The following is a 14707-nucleotide window of genomic DNA, read 5'->3' as shown; positions in this document are numbered from 1 at the left end:
GATCTGTAGGGCTCAAATAGGATGGCCTCGTAAATCTATTGAAGTTCCAGGATGCATCTCGTTGCGACTTCTTCCGAGTAACAGGATGGGTTGATCAACATTATGAATGACACAAGTGTAAGCACCCAAAAGTCGGTCCTGATAACGCCCCCGGAGGTGCCATTCAGGGTCGTAGGATAGGCGCAACTCCGCAGCCAATCGGGCGCTGGGTCGCTGTCAACGATCGACTTTGAGTTGCCGGTGCTAGGATCAAGCTTCGGCTTGAGACGCCGGCCGGTTGATAAGCCCCGTTGCGCGTGAGTGCGGGGATAGAACGGCTTCAAAGATTGGATAAAAGCCTGGGGAACGCGATCCCTGACCTGACAGCTCTGTCACACGGCATCCAACGATAAGACTTTAGTAGGTCAAGCATCATGGCACCCATTTCTTCTTCAAGTCCCGAGGACGCCTTTCAGTTATTCGACCTGCGGGTCGAGGTCGTCTGTCCACCAGGCAAGAGGATTATGTGTGGTGCCAAAGAAGGGGATTACTTCACGCTGAAGGGTGAGATGTTGCATTTGCCACCAGATCAAGGCATCAGCATATACAGCTTATGTACGCGAATACCGACCCTATCTACTCCAGTGTCATAGTTGCTGATTCTCGAAAACAGCATCGGTGCTGCCCCTACTCGCTGCAAAGCAACGAGTAACTGCCAAGAACGACTGGATGACAACCGATGCGTTGATCGCATGCCCGGATCCCTGCTGTCCTTCCCAGCTGAAGATTGTCCGAGAAGGCATCAGAACGTTCCGTCACTCAGAGACTACTGCCGTTCCTTTGAGCAACGCCGATGCGCCCAAGTAGAAGTTTTACACAGACACACGTACTCAACCTCATCTTGGTCTTATCGATGTTCAAGCAAAAAATACACCATCTTGAGTATTGAAACCAGCTTCAGCCATGAGTCCAACCCAGGTCTCATCATCTGCAAAATCCAAACTCAGTGCGCCTTCCGCCTGGCCGAAAGCTCGACCTGAAGTTGCGGCATACCCGATCTCGCGTGTCGTGTCCCGCTCGCCAGCCCGAAGCTGGTCACGATGCTCAGGAAGATCTGTTACCGTCGACGCCTCGGCTGAGGGCTTGGAGATTCTAGCCAAGATGTTGTCGAGAAACCTTGACTGAAGTGCGCAACTCGAGCCCGACGGCGCAGCTTGCTGGGAGAAAACCAAGGCTGCACCCGAGATTGCACTTTGAATGGCTGGTTGAATTTGCCCGGCGATGGAATGGGACGTAGATAGCATGAGCTAGATTCCAGTCAGCCTTCAAATAAAGAAGAACAGTAGAAAGTTTCCCAATGGTCTAACCTTGATCAAGAATGCTGCACTATAGGCAGTCATCACATGAACAGAGTCTTGGGTAAAGTAAAGCCAAGAAGAGTGACGGCAGATGAGATGCAGCATCTCCAGGGCACTTGAGTAGCTAACCCAGAGAGCCTCCATATGGTAGGTCATGTTTGGATCCGACTGTGCTAAGATGTCCTGTAATGGCAAAGAGAACAGTTGTAACTTGAGATGTGTGCCATAGAACTGGATTAAAAAAGGATGGCAGCTGTCTAGTTGGAGGATTTAGCTAGCTAACTTTCACGGCTTGGGGTTTGAGCATACCTGTATCTGCGACGCTGAGCCACCTCGACTCCCACTCCTCGATTCTACTCTTGATGATTGCAAGGAGAGATTCGAGACTGTGTAGTTGTCTGGCGCGAACTCGACTTGACCTCGGTCCTAGTAGCCTGAAAACCTCTGAACTCAACAGTCGTAGTGTTACCAGCGCACCGAGCAGGCAATCACCAGGAGTAGCCATTGCATCTTTACACCATGGCTCAATAGACTCGATGAACTCACTTCGTTCAATCATCCACGGCTTTCCAGTTTGTAAGCTCATGCTACGCCCTATTAGCTCTTGAGCTACCATCTTCGCTCAGCCTTGATCTCCATCTTACCTTCGATCGTAAACAAAGAGAATCAGCCAGGTTCTTTCGATGTTCCTGGCTTGACGTCGCTCCAAGTCCATGACCGCGTTTGACTGCGGCGAATAAGGAGCCAGCCGATGCCAGCCCAATTCCATGCCCATCCTGATCACGTATCCCAGGAGCATCCAGGCACGTGTGTCTTCAGACTCTTTCCAATAGGTCAAGATCATCACCGCTTGGGCAGTCTCAACTGATTTGGTTCCTTTTCTGAACGTAGAGGCAAGGATACCTTCTGCATGGTCGCGGAGTCTCTTGTATAGAGCAGGATTAAATGCCTTTGCGGCTGCGGATAGGATTGCCGTGAGAAGGAATGAAGACTCCTGTCGGATCTGGCTGAAGGTGTGCAGGTACGGGTCCAATTGGCTTATGTATGGATTGAGAGATTCCATGAAACTATTCACAGGTTACTCTTGTCTTGTCGTGGCGAGAGCGGAAAGGGAGAAGCTAGAGACCAAGATGCTTCAAAGGGGCGGGGTGGAACAGGTTTGTGATAGGTGCGTTGGCATTCTTGGACTCACTTTTCGAACAGAGACGAGGCGATGGAAGAATTGAGGAGACCAAGTTGAATTGGATCATCTGCAGGGATCTGCGACTCTTCTTGCTGTGCCTCTGAAGTGGTCGATTCTGAAGCATTCAGTATGCTTCCAAGTGAGAAACTGCCTCGAGTGGCTGCACGACTGAACAGCCCAGCAGGCTGCAGGCTTCCATTGCTCCAGTCTGGACTTCGTTGAATTGCCTGCGTTAGTTCACTTCTCTCTTCAATCTGCCTTTGTTGTACCGACTGAGAAGAAGCGGCTGGTGCTGTCGAGACCTGGGCTTTGCGCTTGGGCGTGATTCTTGAACTGTTAATCGCTATAGCACTGTTTCTCCAGGTGGTACGCACCGAGTCCCTGGTTTTCTTCCACGGCGGTGATCTTGGAAAATGCACGTTAATGACTTCCGGGTACATCGATCGCAAACCGTTGCATCATCTGCGGTGATGCATTTCATCTTGACACTCCTGCATTGAAGGCACGCCTTGGAACTGATCGAAGGCATGTCTGTCAGTCGGCGCAGATGTTGCTGGCATCACAGACCGCTGCATCTTACACGGGCTTGAGAAATGGCGATGCTTGGGTGTGTTCCATTGTGCATGCTGCTTTACCCCTGCTTTACTGTGCTAGATCGCCGGCTACCATTCGTGAAGTCAACACTAAGGATGACCGGCAGTTGGACTCGATAAGGCTAAGGGATGGAATTCGCCGGCTTCGGGGGTGCTGAGAACCCTTTTCGGATTTCTTTCCCTATCTTCACCCACTTTTCTCCCCGCCGTTCCCTGTGGTGTGACGTGGGTAAAGATAACCGAGTAATGAGCCGGCAAGCTACCGTCAGAGTCATTGATCGCCGATGGCTACTGGTAGTTGAGATGAATGCCGGCGTATGCTGGCTCGGTATCAGGGTTCAGCTTGTCCCTGCAGCAGCAGCAGCATCGTCCATTTCGTTGGACACCGAAGAGAAGGCTTACATGGAAGCTGTCGAAATCGAAGACTGAAGATAGAACATAAATTTTGTCAAGAGACCTTCAGAAACACATAGTCACTCACCTTCCAGAATACAATACAAACGAAATGGCGGCAAAACCGGAGGGCCAAAGCGCCAAGACGGCGCACGTCAACATGATGACGGACACCATTATCACGAATCTCCCCGCTGCGAACCTACGGGTCATCATGCGCTCATTGTTGGCCGCGCACCCGGACGTCACCACAACTTTCGAGGCCGAAACCCGAACTTATGTCAGAGATGCAGCGTTGCTGTCAGCTCAAGGCGAGTTGTCTTCGGAAGCAACTTTGAGAAAGACTCAGGCAACAATTCGTTGCATGCTGGGATGCGGGCTCAGTCTTGAGAGCATTCCGCTCATGACCAGGGTGGTAAGGGGCGGCATTAAGCTTCTCGTCGATCCAGAGACTACCAAGGAGAAAACGCATGCTGTCTTGGCATCCGTGGATGGTGATATCGTCCAGATCATGACCGCCGTTGAGAAAAGGCTGCTAGCTGCTGCGCGCGAAAGTCTCCTAGACGATGAGCGCGACGCCGTGACCAATTTGCACGAGTCTCTTCTCGAGTGCAGAGCCACAATAGAAGAGAAAGGAATGGAATACCCCTATACGAGGGCACTTTTTGCGACTTCAATGCCTCTTGGAGTGCCACTTCCAGTCCTCGATATGCCTTTAATCGGTTCATCGGGCCTAAGCGCATCTCTTGCAGGCCCTGTGGATGCGAGGGAGACGTTTGAGATGAACGGCTTCAAATTGCCTAGATTATTCACCGGGCTTTGGCAAATGTCTAGTCCATCCTGGGGCTCAGCACCTACATCCAAAATCATTGCCCAGTTCTCCAAGCACATGGAAGTAGGTCTTACAGCCTTCGATATGGCGGACCACTACGGTGATGCGGAAATCATCTTTGTGAGTCTCATATTAATACCATTTCCCCCGAAAAGTGATACTAAATGAGTTAGGGTCGTTTTCGTTCGGCGTATCCCTTCAGCGACTCGACGTTCGCAGCGACCAAGTACTGTGTCTTCAACCCCATGATCGTTACACGTGCCGCCGTGCAAGCCAACGTAGCTGAAAGGTGCCGGAGATTACAGACAGATAAGATCGACCTGCTTCAATTTCATTGGCAATTCGTAAGTAGCCATATAGGCCTGCCCGGTATTTTGATGGTGACTAACTGAGGCCCCATGACAGTATGAGGACCCTCAATATGTGGAGGCGTTGCGATTTCTTGAAGAAGACTCGCGCGTCAAGGCTTTGGGGCTATGCAACTTCGATACTGAGCACATGCAAGTCGCCATCGATAAAGGCGTCAGAATACATTCAAATCAAGTACAGGTATACTGAACTCCCGCCGACTGAAAGGCTAAGGGGCTGAAACTGTTGGGCCCTAGTTTTCGTTGATCGATAGCAGGCCCGAGGTCCGCATGGGCAAGGTCTGCCAGGAACATGATATCAAACTCTTGACATACGGAACACTGGTAAGCTGCAGGAGATGACTGGTATGATTCATCCGCTTGAAGGCTAACAGCTGTCGATGTAGTGTGGTGGGTTCCTCGCCGAGAAGTGGCTAGGAAAGGGGCAGCCGGATCTCTACGACGAGGCGATTACGCCGAGCCAGCGCAAGTATTACGCTATGATCCGAAGCTGGGGAGGCTGGGATCTGTTCCAGGATCTCTTGAAAGTGCTTAAATCGATCGCGTCAAGACACAGCGTCAGTCTTTCCAACGTGGCCACTCGTTGGGTGTTGGACTTCCCCTACGTTGGGGCAGTCATTGTTGGGACTAGGATGGGTATCAGCGAGCGCGCGGATGAGAACCTGGCGAGTCTAGGATGGGCTCTAAGCCAGGAGGATCGAGACCTGATTGAAGAGGTATTGAAGAGGAGCAGGAGGTCGGAGATGTTTGACGCGATGGGAGACTGCGGAGGGGAGTATCGCTAGTACTCAGTTGTTGATACAGGTCTTAATTAGGAGCCTTTCGATGGTGAGAAGAGTTTTCTAGCTACCGTGAAATTATTCATCCCTGTTTTACATAAGACCCATCTGATTAGAGGCCCTAGAGACGAAGATAGTGTCTGGTCGGGAACTCCCTCAATCGCTGGCAGGGATGGGCACGTGAAGGATATCAGAGGCAAGATCCTTGAGAAGTAAATGATTTACATTCTGTAAAATCACACTCTGGTAGATATCGATCTACCAAGTTCCTAAACAATGCTGCGTTGATTCGAGGACATTCAATCTCAACATTATTCACTCTCAGGAAAAGGACTCTAGCCTCGGCTTAACTCTACTACCTGTCTCTCCTGAATACTTCCCGCCGAGAATCCCACGAGAACCTCATACTGACCATCTACAAATATCCAGGCCTCAGTCAAAGTGTCCCACACCATGAGATCCTCAATCTTCACCAACAACTCCACAGCCTTGGTCTCCCCAGCTTGGACCTCGACTTTTTGAAAAGCCCTGAGCAACTTTGGTGGCTCCCTCGCAGCGTCCGGAAATCCAACGTAGAGCTGAACGACCTCTTTTGCCTTGCTAATTCCTTGATTCAACAAGGTCGTTCTGACGAGTATAGCGCTGTAATTTGATGATACCTCCAATCCGGATAGACTAAAGTTAGAATACGTCAAGCCATGACCGAACGGAAATAACGGTTCGATTCCGCTCTGATCATAAGCCTTGTACCCCACATAGAGGCCTTCTTCGTAGGGCACTTCGATGTTGGTATTGATACGTATAGTGTCGTTGAGGTTCTTGGGGAAGGTCAATGGCAACTTCCCGCTCGGGCTTACATCACCGAAGAGAAGACGCTCTAACGCAAGCCCAACCTGTTGGCCAGGATACCAAATCTCCATGACGCCTTCGACTTGCTCAAGCCAAGGCATCAGAACTGCCGAGTTTGTATTCAGGACCACGACGGTCTTCTTGGAGATACTGGCGAGCCGGCTGATGATCGCGTCCTGGTCACCAGGTAGAGAGAGTCCAAGGCCGCTATCAGCTCCCTCAGATATCCGGTCTGAGGCGAAGATAAGGCTGATATCTGCCCACTTGGCCAGCTCGTCGGCAGTTGTGTCCCGGGTCTGGTTGCCGATGTCTACTCCAAGACTGATCCCATACGCACCAGTAGACAAAGAGTAGCCCATGTCGTATTTCAAAAGAAGTTTGACCTCGGATCTCGCTTCAAGATACGCGGCACCTTGAATATAGTTCCCAAAATTGGCATAGGACATGTTGGCCACGAGTTCGTCGTCCAAATACAGCATTGCAGTACCCTCACCATACATGGAGAAATAGTACATTCCTGTCGAGTTCGGAAGAAAGACCGCCTCATAGACAGCCGAGAAAACGTCTGGATATGCTTGCCAGAGAGCTGTAGGATACGTAGCGATGGTAATATTGGGAATAAGGTCGGTCATGTTGACAGGGCCAGTGAAGTCGGTTGTCTTGTAATACGTCACGTTGACGCCTCCATCTTTAAACATGTTCGAGGGAATTGTAGGAAACTGTCCAGTGCCAGGGTAAGCCATGGAGTACTTGGCTGTGATATTTTCTGCATCTCCTCGACGCTTAATCGCATCGAAGGGTGCTTGAACAACCATGGTAGAGTCAATGACAAAGCCACCGTGGTTTTCAGAGACCTGGTTCTCAGCAGTTGCTCCAATGCCAAAGACAGCAATTTTAGAATACTTTTCAGGAGAGAGAGGAAGGGTACTTTCGTCATTCTTCAGCAGAACTGTGCCCTCTTCAACCATTCGCTGCGCGAGATCCAGATGCTCCTGGGTACGTACGTGGGCCGTTGAGTCTCCAGTCACCGGATCGTCGACCTGTCCAAGCTTGAACATGTACCGCCAGACCCTTTGAACCATATCGTCAAGTCGCGCATGGGGTATCGACCCATTATTGATGGCTTCCACCAGTAGCTCGCCGTAGTAAGCAGGGAAGCCGTAGCTATCCGTCAAGTCTCCGCCGGGCATTGAGATGTCGAGCCCAGCCATGACAGAAGCAACGGTGCTTCTTGTAGAGAAATACCAATCTGCGACCACAAACCCTTCAAACCCCCACTCTTGACGAAGAGTCTGGTTGAGGAGCCAGTCGTTCTCACAGGTGAAGAAGCCATTGAGTCGGTTGTAGGAGCACATGACACTCGCTGCATCTGCCTCTTGCACACTGGCTTTGAAAGCCGGTAGATAAAGCTCATGCATCGTCCTCTTGTCAACCACCGCATCGACTGTTACCCACCCCGGACCGTTGCCGAAACGATTCGTATCCTGGTTATACGCAGCGAAATGCTTTGGGCACGCCAGAGCTCCTTGACTTTGAATGCCCATCGTACCGGCGACCGCCATACGGGCTGTCAGCCATGGGTCTTCGGACAGAGTTTCGGCAGCGCGAGCCCACAACGGAGAGCGAAGAATGTTGATGGTAGGCGCAAGGACGATATTGCGGCCTTTGCCCATGTGCTCTTGTGCGAGTGCCTGGCCAAACTCATACTGTATCGATGTGTCCCAGGAGCTTGCCGCGACAACTGGAGCTGGGAAAGCGGTCACATTATCGAGCGAGTTGCCGACACCGGCAGGCCCATCGCCCATGCAAATGTCGGGAATGCCGAGAGATGAGTTTCCTTGAATGTGCCCGATGCAGGCGTTGACGCCGGTTCCGTTATCTGTCAGCTGCGGGTTAATCAGCATGAGCTTTCTCACTTTTCATGGGTAATATGGAGTTGAGAGTCTGACTTCACTATCGCCTTGAACCATGGCATGCTTTTGGGTGTCATTGAGCTGGGCGATGAAAGACAGGAGACGCTCCTCGTAAGGCAGGGTCTTGTCGAGCCAGGGGTGGACCGCGGAGGCAGGTAATGCCAATGAGGCTATCCAAAATGCAGAGTTTACTCTCATCTTCATTCGCGTACACAACTCATGAGGGAGGATGAATCAACGAGAATCCCGCGAAAACATTCACCGGCGTCGGTACACTTTCATACTTGAGAGCTCTTGCAGGTCCCTTCGCCGTGGCTCCATCTCCCGTCTTATCGCGTTACATCGCATATCATCACTTGATCAGCTTCTTTCAAGCTTGTTCAGATACCTAGCCCTGCATCGGTCATTAAGGGATGGTCTGGGGCAGTAGTAGAAGGCCGAGGTAAGTATCTTCCTTTACTTTTGAATGCCGGCGAAGAAGCAACTTCACCGATAAGCCGGTATCGTAGTGAAGATACTCTGGAGATTGCAGTGCGGGGTACATAACTAGCAGTTAAGAGAACGCGGAGATGACTCTGTGGGTCTGGCCATCAAAAACCCGGTCGAGAAATATCCTGAGAGAACGCGATCTTGGAGATTCGACCCTGGTTAGTGGGATTAAGAGAACCTGTTTGTTGGCTGTCTGCTTCTTGTCAGCACACAAAACGGGGGGTTTCCGGTCGGAGATCCACACTTCGGCTTCGACAAGCCGGCCCCGAGGCCAGACACCCGGGCTCGCGCCGAGAGCTAATCGGCGGCCAAGGGGTTCCGTCTCGGGAGTAGCATTCTAGAAGACTGGAAGGACCACCCACGAGCTTGAGTTCGTTCAGACCTCGGTACTAGGACTAGAGCTCTAACATCTCTTGGATAGGATGCTACGCTGCTGACTTGCGAACCAAACATGGATGAAGCCCGCGAAAAGTATCGAGGCGAGACCGAGACGGAAGGTCTGCTGGGGTTTGTTATACCAGAAACGACACAGAATACTCAAGAAACCAACAACAAACAGGCACAGGTTCCCTTTTTGGCCGTCCCGATGCGAAGGGGCGCGGAGTTGAGCAAGGCACGACTGGTTTGAATCTCGTAGACTGACACAAGGGTGACAAGCGATGGCTGCTGGCACGAACACTTTGACGCGCCGTGCGTACGGTGCTGCAGATCCGGAATCCAGTCCATCGACTCATCCCTTCCCCCTCGCGTTTCTTGCGCGGCAGAGTCGGTCGAAAGTCGGAAGTTTTCTCAACCACGGGCACTCTGATCACTTCGTGTCTCCGTGGGGAATGTGGTCTAAGCCGCACCTCGTTTCACCTGGATTCTGATACTCGTACAAAGATCTTTTCCCCCTCATTGTTCGCACCAAAGGTTCAGATTGTTGAGCCTCCCTGCCTCTCTTGCAGACTACTGGGGAAGTTCTCTCGCTGAGACTCGAGACACATTGGCGCGGTTCGGCTACGATTACGGTTCTCATTCCACTCAATCTTCTTGCCCTAGCCACCCCCGCGGTCGTACAAGCCGTCGCGTAAGTGGTCCACCGCCTGGCCACACCCACTGGGCTGCGGGAGAGTAAAAAAAGACGAGTTCATACGAGACTGCACACCATTACCGGTTTTCATGGAGACTACGGGAGGTCCTGCGGAAGGAATCTTGGCTTCGTACACCGGGCCGCGGGAGTGAATTGAGTGTTTCCTGAATCGACTCGTGGGACACTCCTGATTTGCGGGTCTCGGATTGCACTCTACCTGAGTTTTATTTCCGGGCGTCACCTCACCTTAGGCTTTCCAACTAACCCAAATTTGAGCGGAAGGCCGTGTGGAAGGCAGACTCTGACTTACACGCTAGGCCATCGTCAGTGCCGCACATGAAGCTATGCATCGTGAAGACGCCAAAGACGGCCCGTCCTTTACGTCAATCAACCGGTCGGTCATCTGCCATCAGGCTTAAAGAACGTGCGATATCCAACGTATACTATCGCTTTGAGAATGAGAAGAGGCCTGAAAACAGTTTGATAGGACCCTTGAAGAGACCCTTCACACACAAGGCAGATGGCCGGCCGACCGAGGAAGAATCAAGCTCGCACCGACGAGCGGTCTGACCTCTGCCGGCGTATCCCGCTCTCGTTAACAAATCCTGCGACGGCTGGCCTGGATGATCCCAACAACCCCCGGTTGACTTCTCGAAGAGCTTTTCCCTATCAGAGGCCTGGAGAGGACTCCGCAGCGAAGCAAGTCGGAAGTTCACAAGCGAGAGGGTTGTCTTCTTTGGTAGTGGTGCCGTGGGGGATCGCCAGATCCGCCAGCGCGGGAAGAGAGTTGAGCAGGGATCCGTCCGCACGTTTCACGTTTCACTTCGGCGAGCGACGTCGTGTCAGGCTGTGCTTGGAAGGGGGAGGCTCATGGGCTGGAGAGTGTTTAACACCCCAGCTTCGGGGACGAATCCGTTTTATATCTTTGTTTTAAAATAGCTCCGCCGCCCGGTGGTGGTGTTGGTTGTTTGGCTGAGGGGCAATTCGAAGAGGCTTGGCTGCTGAGAATGTCGAAGAGAAGACGGAGCCCCGCGCCTCAAATATCAGTCGAGCAACGCATAGAGAGCTCGAGGGTTTAAGGTAGTGCACAGCCTCCACCATCGAGAAAGTGAGGCTCGAAGGAAGGCCAGATACATCGTCAATATTGCCCGAACCCGCAAGTACGGGTCGAATTTGCGGGCTACCCGTCGAGCTTGTGTGAAATAAGCGCCGGACCTTAAACAAGGATGACATCCCCCATGTCGACGATCAGCCTCAAAGGTTCATCCATCGGCAATGGGATGCGGGTCACGCCGATTCGCGCGATGCGAGTGGCCGAACAAAGTCATTCATATCCCATCCTGCCTCGAATCTGAGGAGTCCTGCCGTGCCAGGTACTCTTCCTGATCCATGCATTGACGTCAAGTACAAAGACAGCAGTCAATGCGAATAATGGCCAGAGGCATGCCCCGGTCGAGGAAGACGTGATGGAGGGCCAGAAGAAGCGTCGAGTCGAATCTTCTTCCTCGGGCCTCTCGCCCCCTCCTCTACCTCCCACTCCCCCAAACCGTACGAAGGTGGGCAAATAGGTACGGGGGTGAACCGTGAGTAACTTGTGAGACGGATTACGCTTTTGGGAAGTCGATGAGCTGAGATTTCATATAATGTTACTGTCTGTGCGAAGGTTGTTTTGCCCCTCCCGTATGTGAGGGTCTGATCTAGTCTGTGCCAGTCTATAAGCCTCCGAGATCCTTCTTCCCTCACTTGTCTTCCAGTTCTCTCATGCTTGCTGGCCAAACACGTCGATATACCCTCCGTACGCTATACACTTGAATCTCCGGAAGATCATCACCATCAACACCAACTACATTCACAACCCACGGTATCCTCGACCGACAAGATGAAGTTCACTACCGAGATCACTCTCCTCACTCTGGCTATGGGCGTCTTCGCCGAGCCCCCCACCAAGGTCGTCGCCGAGCGTGACTTGGCCACCATTCAGGGCGTCATCCAACAAGTCGGCAACTCACTGAAGGACCTCAATAAGGCTGTGGAGGGCTTCAACGGCGACCTCAGCGGCCTCGCCGGTGCTGCTGGCGCCTTCACCAACACCCTCAACCAGGGAACCCAGCAGGTTATGGGCACGAGCGAGATCACCCTCAACGAGGCCCTCCAGCTCCAGCAGTTTGTCTCTGGACTTCAGAGCGACGGCAACGCCCTTACCAAGAACCTCGAGAAGAAGAAGCCCGAATTCGAGAAGGCCAGCCTTTGCGGTATCATCTCCTCACAAGTCGGCTCCGTTGGCGATGGCGCCAAGAAGCTCATCGATACCGTCGTCACAAAGGTTCCTCAGAGTGTTCAGTCCGTCGCCAGCCAACTTGCCGGCAGCTTCGCCACAACACTCTCATCAACCCAGCAGTCATTCGCCGCAGGCAACTGCACCAACGCAAACGGCATGGGTGGCGGCGGCAACGGAACCTCCAACAACGGTACACCCAAGACTTCCTCCCCCGCCAAGGCTGGCGCTGCTACCCTCTCCGTCGGCCTCGGCTCTATCGCCGCGGCGGCGTTTGCTGTCATGTTGCTGTAAGCGGGTTTGGCGTGGAGATGGGATCGGAGTTTGGGGTTTGGACCGAAGATCAGCGGAGGATATATGGGAGATTTCAAAACTTTGTCTATGATGGCCTTTTTCCTTTCTTATAGGCATGCCGAGAGTTATATCATACGGGCTCAGGTAGACAATGCGAAGCCTGCTTCTTTGCACATTAAGTGTACGCTGACGTCTACCTTACCTCCTACGTTGCTGATAGGCTGACTATTATAGAGTGTCATGTGGACTGCGGTAGCTAAATCACGTCGGCGGTTTACGTGTATGGGTTAGGCTCAATGCACGCGTTGAGGCGTGAAAAATTTGCTGTATAACCCTGAACCTTTGTCCCCATCTGAGGATCGCAGACTATCTACTACTTGTTGGTTGGTGCCGTTGCTCACTCTATGAACCAACTTGCCTCCTCGTTACCGTCCTCCTCCTCATCTTCCACCTCGTCAAGACTTCTGGCGATGTGCATGTGCCCGATCCAACCTGAAAACATATCGTTCAGTGCCTCCTCATCGATAATCATCTCGTCATCGGCCTCGTCATTCTGTGGATTGCTCTGTGAAGCGGTGGGTTCGCTCTCGCTCTCCTTTGACTGCTCGGCCACGATGCGAAGATACTCCTGATAATTAGAATCGCTCAATATGAAGTTCAATCATGAGAGATCCTCATAATCGTCATCAACCTCGAGGGGTTCCAAGAGACTTGCTTCAAAGGCGGCGATATCCTCATTCTCGCGGTCGTCGTTGTGGGACTTGTCTACAATCGGTTGCTTTGGAGTTGGCTTCTCGGTAGTGATGTCCTCACCCTTCTCAAACTCGGCGTTGGGGGGCTTTTCATCGACCTTGCGTCGATTCCCTGTGTTCATAAGGTTAGATTCATCGCCCTCGTAGGACTTGATGAGCTTTTCCGCCCACATGAGGTATCGGAAGTGGGCTTGGTTCTTGACCACGAGGAGTGCCTCATCAAGATCAGTCTTTGACAGCAGCCCCAATTTCCCAACCCCATAAACTTGGATACTCGTGACTTTTTGGATGAAATCCCATTCCTTCAGTCCAATCAACTTTCTCAAAAAGTCTACCCACGTCGTGGAGTCTGCTGGTAGACCAAGGAAGGGGCTGATGGGATTGCCAAAATCAGAGACAAGATCTGCTTCTGCAATTGGCACCGATTTTTCTCCCATCTTCGCAAAGATCTCGTGCCAGACATCTATGGCCTCCCTAACTGGTTGTATGGCATCCTCGAAGTCTTGCTTGGCGACAGGGTATCCATCTAGCATTTCTGCCAAATACTTCAGCTTCAGCTTGGTCAGAGATTCGTGGTATCGGTTGTCACCCGACAGCTCCTTATGGAAGAGCTCCTTCAGTGCCTTGATATGCTGGTCGGCTACTGTTTTGGATTCCTTGTTAGAATCGTGCGAGACTTTGCCATTACCCGACCACTTCCACAAAGTTGTCCCTTCGCCCGGCTTCAGATCCGCTGGATCAATTCCCTCCCACGAAGGAAGGCACCACTCAGCATGAAGTGAATGTCGTTCCACTGTACACCGGCTTCGTGCGCTTTGCAAAGCCGTAGCTTTAATTGCCGTTGATACTCGAGAAAGTCGTCCGGAAGAATACCTCTGCTCCATGGACGTTCTCTGGCAACATGCGATCCATTGAGAACCTGCCTTGAGGGGGTTTCGACAATGCTGGCGCGTGGCTCGCTTTCCTGCAGGGGCAGACATGGTGTGCCGTCCAGAGAGGACGGGCCCCTTGTGTTGGCGTCAGTCATGTTGAGGGTGTCGAAGAAGTGAGGATGGGGTTCCTGAGTCTTGGGTTCGTCAGTGCACCGAGCACGCCTTATAAATATGGTACTTACGTGTATTTTTGATGAACAATTACTGGGGACAACGGGTCTGTTGGTGTGGAAGTAGGTAAAGCTGAAGGAGCTGAGCTTCTCAGGCGCGGAGAGGATTGATGAACTCGTGAGGGTGTGGAAATGACAAGATATCTCCACTCTTGAATTTAGTAGGATGTATTGAAAAGAAAAGGGAAATGGAAAACATACCTTGGAGTGCTTTCCTGCCAGTTATTGGGTGTTTGAGGCTGGAAGGGGCCCGTTGACACCAGACTCCTTCTGTGGGTAGATTGTGAAGAGAGGAAGATGAAGAAGGATAAGAAAGAGAGAAGATTCAAGTATTAAATGTATATCTTTGAGCCTTCCCTGGGCAGGAGCTGAAGACTAATCTACACTATTCGAGGAAGAGACTACCCCACAACTCACCTTGAGTGAGAGAAGAGGGGGGGGGGGGGTAAATGGGCTACAGTCTCTACTCGACAAGC

At 52.0% G+C, this 14707-nt stretch overlaps 6 protein-coding genes across 6 annotated transcripts; 3 read left to right on the top strand and 3 right to left on the bottom strand.

The window, feature by feature from the left end:
• Positions 1-413: 413 nt before the first annotated feature.
• Positions 414-846, top strand: CTAM01_12427 (uncharacterized protein; the record flags this gene model as incomplete). The annotated part of the gene is made up of 2 exons (XM_060528433.1): positions 414-594; positions 653-846. The coding sequence occupies 2 exons, from the start codon at positions 414-416 to the stop codon at positions 844-846; spliced, it is 375 nt and encodes a 124-aa protein (XP_060376939.1).
• A 50-nt stretch (positions 847-896) lies between these two features.
• On the bottom strand, positions 897-3049 carry CTAM01_12426 (fungal specific transcription factor domain-containing protein; the record flags this gene model as incomplete). Its single annotated transcript, XM_060528432.1, has 7 exons — positions 897-1286; positions 1347-1594; positions 1647-1924; positions 1982-2404; positions 2530-2847; positions 2895-2925; positions 2986-3049. 7 exons carry the CDS (start codon positions 3047-3049, stop codon positions 897-899), a joined length of 1752 nt encoding a protein of 583 aa, XP_060376938.1.
• A 569-nt stretch (positions 3050-3618) lies between these two features.
• Positions 3619-5491, top strand: CTAM01_12425 (aldo/keto reductase; the record flags this gene model as incomplete). Its single annotated transcript, XM_060528431.1, has 5 exons — positions 3619-4458; positions 4512-4682; positions 4744-4887; positions 4944-5030; positions 5093-5491. 5 exons carry the CDS (start codon positions 3619-3621, stop codon positions 5489-5491), a joined length of 1641 nt encoding a protein of 546 aa, XP_060376937.1.
• Positions 5492-5820: 329 nt separating this feature from the next.
• Positions 5821-8445, bottom strand: CTAM01_12424 (uncharacterized protein; the record flags this gene model as incomplete). Its single annotated transcript, XM_060528430.1, has 2 exons — positions 5821-8220; positions 8284-8445. 2 exons carry the CDS (start codon positions 8443-8445, stop codon positions 5821-5823), a joined length of 2562 nt encoding a protein of 853 aa, XP_060376936.1.
• A 3242-nt stretch (positions 8446-11687) lies between these two features.
• CTAM01_12423 (cell wall protein) lies at positions 11688-12377 on the top strand (the record flags this gene model as incomplete). The annotated part of the gene is made up of 1 exon (XM_060528429.1): positions 11688-12377. One exon carries the CDS (start codon positions 11688-11690, stop codon positions 12375-12377), a length of 690 nt encoding a protein of 229 aa, XP_060376935.1.
• A 397-nt stretch (positions 12378-12774) lies between these two features.
• CTAM01_12422 (uncharacterized protein) lies at positions 12775-14156 on the bottom strand (the record flags this gene model as incomplete). The annotated part of the gene is made up of 3 exons (XM_060528428.1): positions 12775-13002; positions 13069-13772; positions 13883-14156. The coding sequence occupies 3 exons, from the start codon at positions 14154-14156 to the stop codon at positions 12775-12777; spliced, it is 1206 nt and encodes a 401-aa protein (XP_060376934.1).
• Between the last annotated feature and the right edge of the window lie 551 nt (positions 14157-14707).

The sequence above is a fragment of the Colletotrichum tamarilloi genome, assembly GCF_030869305.1.
Source record: "Colletotrichum tamarilloi strain Tom-12 chromosome Unknown Scaffold_76.1, whole genome shotgun sequence".
Classification (NCBI taxonomy): domain Eukaryota; kingdom Fungi; phylum Ascomycota; class Sordariomycetes; order Glomerellales; family Glomerellaceae; genus Colletotrichum; species Colletotrichum tamarilloi.
The sequence above is the reverse complement of the archived record's forward strand: the minus strand, read 5'-3'. Positions and strand labels throughout refer to the sequence as shown.